This window comes from Lynx canadensis, chromosome A2 (genome assembly GCF_007474595.2).
Source record: "Lynx canadensis isolate LIC74 chromosome A2, mLynCan4.pri.v2, whole genome shotgun sequence".
Lineage (NCBI taxonomy): Eukaryota > Metazoa > Chordata > Mammalia > Carnivora > Felidae > Lynx > Lynx canadensis.
Window position 1 is genome coordinate 143,625,495 of NC_044304.2, and position 9,748 is coordinate 143,635,242.

Sequence of the window (9,748 nt, forward strand, 5' to 3'; positions counted from 1 at the left end):
AGGCTTGAATTATTCTGCTAAACTTGAACTTTTAACTCAATATGAATTATATATAATTATTCCAAGTCTGCATCAGAGCAGTCTGAATTAATGAGGTTCTGCTCTATTGTAGCTATTATAAACCTGACAATTTTATGGCCATCTTATATCCCAGGGTGTCATTTCCATCCACACATTAGTAATAAATACTGTTTCTTCATATAGGAACTTTTGTCATAACAGAGCATTCCACTTTAAAGAAGCTTCACCAAGTAAATTATCTTATATCTCAAACACCATAGAAATGTTTTACATGAAAAATCTGCTAAGATTTCATTATACTCTCTAAAAATACTTGCTTTGACTTAAAATGAGAATCAATAAGGAGGATATCCCAAGATGTTAAGGACTCAACATGTCACAGAAATTATCACCTGTTTGTTCAGGGAGGAAAAAAGAGTCATAATTAATCCAATTAAGTAATGGAGCTAAATCAACACATGTATAAACCCAGACACAGAACCCTCTAGTTGAGTAACCTGGTGACCCTGAGAGGGTCTATGAGCATCTTCACCATGTTCACGTTCTTCTTACACCTGTGGTTGGAGCCAGAACAGTTTATTGTCTTGTCACAATGATCAGAAAGACAATGCCTTCACCTACCTTAAAAAGTCTTAAAATGTTAGCAACCATGATGGACACGGAGCTTGCTGCAGCACCTATGACACCAGAAATCTTGTCAGGCTTGGTGAAAATGGGTGGATCTCCATTAGCACACTTCACGTCGGAAGCGTCTTTCTCTATCAATGCCTGCACGAATGTTAATGACTGCTCCAAAGCATACGTGTCCCTGGAGCACGTGTCAAGGATCCGGACACCCAGAGTAATATTGGAGAGGAGATCAGGGTCCTTATTAATCTGGTCGATTGCATAAAGCATGGCCTCCAGTCTGTGGATCCCCTTTTCCTTCTTCAGCTCCCCACAAGGTACCCCTCTCTCTCCCTTTGCGTGGACAGGGAAGAGACCCCCCAAAATGATGTCCCCATCCACTCGTATGGAATGGGCATACTCCTGGCTGTGAGTTCTTTGCATCATTGTGAGGATCCAGTAGAACTTGGCCGTCAGGAGGAAGAAACAAGGGCAAGAGGCTGATCGCTTTCCCTCGCATACCATTTTCTCCACAGGTGGTGTTGCAACCCAAGACCCAGAGTTTATTCTTGCCACAGAAGAAGGGGCACCACCAGAGGCTGCACCTTCTGGAGGCTACCATCAGGGCCCATGGGGGAAAAGGCTCTGTGGGTTTCAGCAAGTTTTCTTGATTTCAATGTCACAGTGAATTTCCATCAGACCCCTAAGGTTCAATTTTATTTCCATATAAAGTCAACTTGCTTGGAATGGTGCAAAAATTAGAATAACAGCTGAGGTTCTGAAGGTGGGATGAGGTCAACAATTCACGTCCTTGAAGTCAGCCCTGTAGCAGAATTATTCCTGGGGGGCAGGGGGAGGGAAAAACAGGGTTCAGTTCAACGGGTCTACATTTTTCATATGTTTAAGTTCTGTTTACACCAACCTCTTTTTTTGTTTGTTGTTTCATTTCCCCTATTCAGTGAGAAACTAATTTTTTTTTGTCCCCCTATGATTCTGAACACCTGGCTGTACTGCATCTAAACAGAGAGATTGATGACACTTTTGGAGCAAGGGAAACAGAAAAGTATCAGAAACTAGGTTGATTCTCCCAAGCCAGAAAGTATTTTTATTTACCATTTTATTTCAATAAATCCAATTTCCATGAGGGTAAAAATCCTGTGATTGATGGCACTATTTCTTTTCAAATCTGCTTTTACTTTTTACAGCTGTGTGAATTTAGCATTTAAATGTTGTCCACAAAATCATAATGAAAGTTTATTTTCTGTGATGTATTCAACAAGCCAGTCATCTGTTAATTTCATTTTTTTGGTGCCTCAGATTGCCCAGTGGGAAAAAGTGATTACTCAAACACAAAAGAAAAGAAAGAAAGAAATCCACCCGAGGAGTCCAAAATGTATAAGTTTTATAGCTTGTGAAAAGATTTAACATAGAACGTCAGCTATTTCATATAAATTATCTCATTGTTCTCTAATAACAAAACAAAGACTTGAAAATGAAATACATGGGGAGGGTTATGTGTGAAGATATTCCTATGAATTTGTTGGGGTGGAAGCAATGGGTATGCTTATAGTTCTGAAGTAAACACTCTTTGATCCTAGAATCACTAGGAGCAAATCAGAGCTGGAGATCAATTGAAGAGCTTCTTAATTTTGTCTGGCTCAGTGGGGAAAACAGTTATTTCATCAAGATTAGAAATAACCTAAAGTGAAAACATCTACCAGCAAATCTATAGAAAAAGTTTGTTCTAGGACCTTCAATCCTAAAGAATTCCACAAGATTCTTTCAAAGGACTTTTGAGGAGGTTTAACTGAAAGCAAAAACTGACTTAACATAAGGGAATCTGATATTTGAAACACATGTATAATTAAGAGAATAAACAACACTAACTTGTTTTGGCAGGATGGTTAATTGAAGGCTCGTTTCTGATGTATATATGTTTGAAGCCTGAAATTTGGACAACTCTCCTCTAACCTAGCCAACCAACATCTGGTTGTATTTTCCATTCACTTGTTTAATTTCCAGTTCATAAAATTTTCATTCCACACTCCCTGTCCCAAAGGAAAGTATACTGCCTCCCTAGAGGATAACTGAACATATGTCCAAAAGCTTTCAGAGAAAGCTGTACTTTTCTTCAATTTCAGATTAGAAAAGGGGGGTTCGTCATAGCCCACTGCCCTGGATTTCTGAGCATACACCTGGAGTACACTCAGAAATACAGCCAATGGCCCATTCTGCTGATAGGGTTCTATTCTGCCTATGACAAGCATCCCCTGCCTCCTGGCACAGGCTAAGCCCTAGATTCCCTCTATCCTGCCCCAAAATACTTAGTCCTTTTCTGATTTTTCTCACCACTTGAATGATACTCCCTCATGCTCCATTCTCCTAGCAGCTGCTTCTCCCTCAGAAATTCTGTGATTTGACAATAGCCTGACCTCAGGCATTCCACAAAAGGAAACACTTAGAAAGTTAGCTTGACTTCCTGGATAAAACCATTTAAGTGAGGAACCATAAATTACATCAGCCACCCATTAAGAGACGTAGGATTATGTTTTACAGTTTCACAAGGAAGACCCATTGTAAGACAATAAAACCTCATTAACTCTGATCACTAATTCAGAGCTTGAGACCAAGTCCACATGGCTAGGCTGACCCTTAACGTACCCCTTCTGACAGAGCACAGAGTAAATGGATATGTGAAGGATAAATGTTTAAAGGGAAAAAGAAGGGGAAGGGCACCTGTTGTTCTCCAAAGACCAGCCTTTCTTCATTACACCAAGCCACTCCTAAGTACTTAAGAGAATAAACGGTTTTCAATTACACAAACATAAAAACAGTCCATCTGTTAATTACAAATCATCCTTCCCTGCTCCTGTGGCATTAACCCAGTTCCACTGGCTGTACAGTCCTGGAATTAATAAAATCGAGTTTCTTATAAAAGTATTTGTGTTTGTAATAATTTCTAGTCTTTTCAGCATCTCATCGGTCTGTTTAGAGATTTAAGTTAAGGAGAGGTTGAGGATGAGCAGCAGTGAGGCAAGAATTCATTTTATTTAGTGGATGAATGCACTTACATGGAAAACAAGAAGTTCCATCTTGGTTATTATTTACTGGACAGCTCACTTGAATTTTTGCTTAAGTTCCCTCCTCTGCAGCATAGAATTATTAGTACATGACCTCTCTAAAGCTTGGCTTTCTTGTCTGTAAGGGGATGACAGAACCTGTCACGCAGCACACACAGAAGACACAGTACCTGGCACAGGGTACGTGCTCAGTAAACAGGAGTTGTCATTGCTGATTTAGTCTGTAACTCATTTTCCACAATGCAGAGCAACTTTTTCTATATTTGCCTAGTTGGTGAGGTTTTTACTGAATTTTGTCACTTTAAAATTAAAATCAGAACTACTTACAAAATACTGAAATATTGCAGTTATATCAAAATCTGATACGTTGTCATAAAAATCAGACTCTCGACAGCTGAAAAGGTTTAGTTTCCCTTTTAAATTCTAAGGAAAAAATCTATTTCAAAGTTTGTGGAAAACCACATAAATTCAGTTTCATTATATAATCTTACATTGCCTAATCTTACTCTTATGCAATTCTTGTGAGCTTCAATCTAAACTCATCCTACTTGGGCTCCATGAGTTTTAAAGAAATAATGACCTTTTTGTACTATAAAACTAAATAGTTCTACTTCATGCTTTGTACTAGATTTAGAATAAAACAGTTTTTCTCTCAAACGGACCTTCCTCTGGGAATGGGTACAAACTTCACCTGGGCTGACAGACTTCTTCAAGGAGGTGTGAGGTCTGCAATCCTGAAATCAACCTCTGAGGGGAGCAGATGCCTTGCACTATTTCTGAGCCCACAGGAAGGGCTTCAAGATCTTTGAGAAGCCTGAACCATTAACCCCCGAAGCCCTTTCTGTTCACTCCCTTCCAGCCAGTCTTAAGTATAAGGAACACCATCATACATCATTAGCACTTCACCAAAAGTCCCTGCTGGCCCGGGGAGAAGACCTCTGGCTGGAACTTGAGTCTGTGACTTCCTAAGAGTGCTCTGTTTCCTGAAAGGCCAGCAGTAAGGACAGCTCCTCAAGGGCCAGGACCCTGAATTCTGCTTCTCTTTATTGTCTACACACCTTCTCTTCTACCAAAGTCCCAAGTGTGTAACACAGTGGCTCATGAATTTTCATACACCCATCATTAGCTCTGGTAGAAATGAGAAAAGGAAGGTTGAGTATGACCCAAAGCCCTGAGCTAGTAAATGGCACCACAGTCAAAATCCTCAGGCCCCCAGGACGGGTCCTGTCCTTCAGAAAGCCCTCAGTGCTGCAGAGACTGGCTGTGAAAGCACCGGTGAGGATGAAGGTGCTTCCCCTCCACTGAAAGCTTACAGAAATGTGTAGATCTTCAACAGGTAGCCCTTGAAGAAAAATAATGTGCTAATTAGGAGGAGACAATCTGGGGGCATTTTCAGGGCAGGGTGATTTCCAAATCTCTCAAAGGATTGAGAATATCAAGTATAGTTTGTCCAAACCTCTGCTTCCAACCAGGGTTCCTGGCGAGCCTGACGCCAGGTTGAGAACAAACCCACCCTCCCACACGGGACCCATCAGGTCTGTCAGCATGTCCTCCTCCAGCACCTGGCAAGTGCTTTTAAGACACGGTATGGTAAAATCCTCACTGAGGAATATCATTAGCCAAGAATTGTGATTTTTTACTCCTAAAAAGGCCAAACAGCATCCCTATGCTGGATTCCATTCAGCTCTTTAACAAAAAGGTTAAGCTGAATATTGTCATCAACTCAAAATGGCAAATCTAGCAGTTTCAATTGAAACTGCCCACACTTGCAAGCTCTCTTAGGTTGCTTTAGAAAATGCATCACATTTGTCTATCGTCTCCCATGCTACGGCATGTGTGTGTGGCCCTGGAATCTTGGGGGTGCCCCAGAGCGCAGGTGGGCCAGGCAGAGCCCTCCCCTGGCAACAGAGGCCTGGAATTGGATCCTTGTTTGACGGTCACCGGCTGGCGACACTGAATATGTCACTTCACCTCTGTGTGCTTCCATTTCCTCATCTGTGAAATGAGTGAGATGGACCATGTGATCTCTAAGGTATCTTCCAGCTTCCCGTTCTGAGATTCTATTATTTAATAATAAGGGAATGAGATTACGCTCAAACACCAGAGCAAGGCTTTGCCAGCTGAACACAATAACTGATTTTGTTTGCAAGCTGAGTGACTTTTTCCCATCAGTGAGAGAGGGTTGTGAAAGCTCTTCTGTACAAGCAAGCCCCATATTAAGAAAATCTGATACATGAGCAGCTCAACTTACTAAACAGATAAATTAGAAGGTGATTATTTGCATTACAAAAGAATTCACCACAGGTTTCCCTTAAATAGCTAAATCCCCCATGCATTTAAAATGCAATCTGATTTAGCAGAATTCAATTTGTGCAGGTTTTTTCAATAACACAGCTATCGCATAAAAAGACCACAGTTAAACTAATGAGAAGCCACTTTTATAGTATGTATCTTATAAGAAGAGGGAAAGGGAGCGAAACCAACACTTATGGAATGCCCACAGTACACCTGGAGTCTCACACACATGATCTCATTTCCTTCACAAAATACACCTGTAAGACTGGTACCACGGCCCCCATTTGGGATATGAGGAACCTAAAAACAGAAAGTGTATATGAATGTGTCCAAAATCTTGGGCCAGAATTCAAGTGCAGAACTGCTGCTATGTTCTTTCCCTTACTTCATGCCCCTTGGGTTCAGGAGACCATGATGGATATTGTGGACATGAGAGTGATATCCTAGGGTCCCAGAGGTCCCTGATTCTAATCCCCCTCCCCCTGTACTTGCTATATGGCATTGGGCAAGTCACTTAACCTGGGACTAGTTTGTTTCTAAACTGAGGAATGATTCCCAGCCACCTCCCAAGACTGTGAAGTCAAATGACATAATAATGTACATAAAAGTATTTCATAAACTGCCAAGTGCCATTAAGAATGTACATGGATACTATTAGTTTAACAATCAGTCCTAGAACTTAAATATTTTACTTGTGTTTTATGTTAGAAGACCTGGAAAGCCACTTTGCCATCACACTCAGAGCTGGCCAGACCCTAACAAGTCATGTGTCTAAGGAGTCAAAGGAGACCAAAGGAAAACTGGAAAGACCCAAGAGGGAAAGTCAATGGAAGTGCAGTATCTGACCTAGAGAACTGAAGGTCGTGGACACTTGAAGCATCAAAAGGGCTATTCTGAAGGAAGTGGTGACAAGATATTCTTCAGCAGTGAAAAGAGGACAATAGGAAACCTTCCTAAGTTGTATATAGGATATAATGCCCAGCTTCTAACATGAAGGTCATTATCACTGGAAAAGTTAGCCAAAAAACAGCCAGATTTCCATCTTTAGACATAGTCATGCCTGGAAAATGTGAAATTGGCAACACACGTGAATAATCTCCACATACTCTTCTTGGGCTCTCCTATATCTTCCCACTTGTGCTCACCTGTTCCTTCCTCTCCCAGACCTGTATCTCCTCCCTCCCTCAGGATTGATGTGTCCTACAGGTTACTCCCATTACCCTACTGGTTCTCCCATTACCTTGGCCCTCCCCAGGGAGTGAGTTGATTCATTAACAGGTATCAAAACCTAAAGATGCATTAGTGTCATCCCGCAACTGGAACATCTACATTTATAAGACAATTTCCAAGAGATCCATAATTTCTTTACCAAAGAAACATATCTAATAGTGGTTAAAATAGGTAATGTAACAAACCAAAGTCAGGAGTTATCATGAACCAGGAGCCTCTCAGCAGTGTCCCTCACATCACTCCATTAGCAGTACCTACCACTCAGAAGGCAGGTCCTGGGATAAGAATACATCATGCTCAAGGTTCTTAGTCAGTGAATTTATCACAACTTGTCAAAGCACCAAGTAGAAATGAAAATCAAAACATCTCTCTGAGCCAAGAAGAAAAAAGGAAGGAGGGAGAGGGGAAGGAAGGAAAAAAGGAAAGGGGGGGGATGGAAAGGAAAGAAAAAGGAAATCAAATCTAAATTCAAATCCTAGCAGACAGAAAACCTGTTCTTGTGATAGAAACAATGTGATCCAGCTGACTCTCTGTTCACATCTTCTCCTGGAACAACATGGCATGACTGTCCCTCCTGAGAAAACTACATGTGTGAGTCTGATGCTGTACAATCAGATTCTATCAAGAAAGCAGCAAGTTTCCTGAACCTTTGAAAGCTAGCCTATTCTGCAGGCATGGAGATGTGGCCAGGTTTTTGCTATGGGTTCAGTTAAAAGATAAATCCAAGCAGCATCTTCTTTTTAAGATACTGAGACAGAGCAACTCCACTTCCCAGATTAAAGGCCAAGGTCCTCTTTATGTTGGGCATTCTAACTACACGAGGAAGATGGTAAGAAAGAAACTTAGAAGGAAAAACATCATTGCTACCACTAGTGGTGAGCCAGAACCTATGTGTACAGTGAGTATACTGTGCCTCATGCCTGAAGACAATGGAACATTGTTACACAAAGATTGGCACACAGTGTTGCCAAAATGAATGCCAGCCTGTTGTTTGCTTCATAAATACCAATTAAACGAGCCCCATAGCAGCTCCAACCTGCTCAGCTAACTTTGAAAAGAGTACAATCTCTCCACACCTCTAACTTTCTCTTGCACTCATTAGAGTTCAACTCTTCCTTTTATCTATTCCTTTTGTATTTAGATGTTTTTAGAATTATTCAAGTAGTCATAATTTGCAAAGGAAGCATGGTAGGGCAGAACTAGCCAGCACAACCCAAACAGAACAAATAGAGCCTAAATAACAGCAAAGACCTATGTTCTCAGCATCTTTTTTTTTTTATTCTGGGTAAATCTCCAAGAAAGCTGCTCCTGAGCTATTGCTTCCCATATTCCCGATTTAAAAGCAAGAAAGCTCTCTCTTTATCTCAGGTATGATGCAACCTGTAGTTGACTCTGAAATAGGAAAATGACATTTAAAACCCTTACTTCATTTTCCCTGATGGATAAGGCTTTTCTCTTCAAAATTATCAAACCACATATTTTCAAGAACCAAGCAATGAATTTCACACAGCTGATTCTGTCTCCTACAGAGATTTTTCAAGACATTATTCACAAGCAAGTGACCAAGGTAAACTAAAGTGGTTTCTGTAGCCATTTGCAATTATTGACAAACAATTTCATAACGGAAAATGGAAATTACAGTCAAGTGCAATAAGCTGTTTATCCAAGATCTACCTGCTGGTGGCTCTTTTCTCTTTTTATTTTTTTTTCTTTCCAGCAAAATACAAGCTATTATCAGGACGCGTTTCTACTGTTTATGATACTTCTTGTCAATATCTCCACCACCAACCCTGTTTTCCAGTTCTGGCTTTGTACTCAATTGCGGTAGTGGCCCAGATCGTAGCGTCCTCCTGGGTGTCCAAGAGACTCCCATGCCATCAGGTCTGTGGGAAAGGATCACCCTCAAATGGCAAACAGGGCATTCCCTTCCCAAGCAGGACTAGCTTCGGGGACTGAGGGGTTTGGGCTACTGTAGCTGGCTGGTGGGTCTATTTTCACCCCCACCATCCCGGGAGCACAGACACTGTCTGACCCCAGGCCCTGCAGTTTGGGCCACTAGGGAAACAATTCTTCAGGGAAGCGTGGGGGTGCCGTCTTGCGCAATTGGGCAACTCTCACACCCCTCTGCATTTCATGTGCACCAAAGGAGCATGTCATACAGACGGGTTTTTTGTTTGCTTTTGGTTGTGTGTGTGTGTGTGTGTGTGTGTGTGTGATTCTGTTATATTTTCACCAACTGTACGAACCTCAAGGGATCTCTGAGCTGCTTGGCAGAGCAGATGGGCTCGCTACTGGCGTGGCTCAGAGGGTTCTCTACCTCCGACTCTGGCTCTACCTAGATCTCAGCCTGCAGCCACTCACCCCGCCCCCGCTCGCCACTTCCAGCTGCATCTTCCTCTTTCTTCTCAGTTCCTTAGGCTGTTGAACCCGGGCTCCCGGTAGAGCCCAGGGCCTTAGAAGTACCGGGTTTCTCTTGCCTTTCCCGCGCCGCCGGGGTATTCCGGCGCCACCCCAGC

At 41.9% G+C, this 9,748-nt stretch overlaps 1 protein-coding gene across 1 annotated transcript; it reads right to left on the reverse strand.

Annotated features, from left to right (window-relative positions):
• Positions 1-597: 597 nt before the first annotated feature.
• Positions 598-1,457, reverse strand: LOC116737944 (metabotropic glutamate receptor 8-like). The gene has a single exon (XM_032592439.1). The coding sequence runs from the start codon at positions 1,150-1,152 to the stop codon at positions 598-600; it is 555 nt and encodes a 184-aa protein (XP_032448330.1). The 5' UTR covers positions 1,153-1,457.
• Positions 1,458-9,748: the final 8,291 nt, after the last annotated feature.

What these genes read in the sequence shown, in the direction of transcription:
- LOC116737944 (XM_032592439.1), bottom strand. Translation starts at nt 1,152, where the DNA reads ATGGTATGCGAGGGAAAGCGATCAGCCTCTTGCCCTTGTTTCTTCCTC.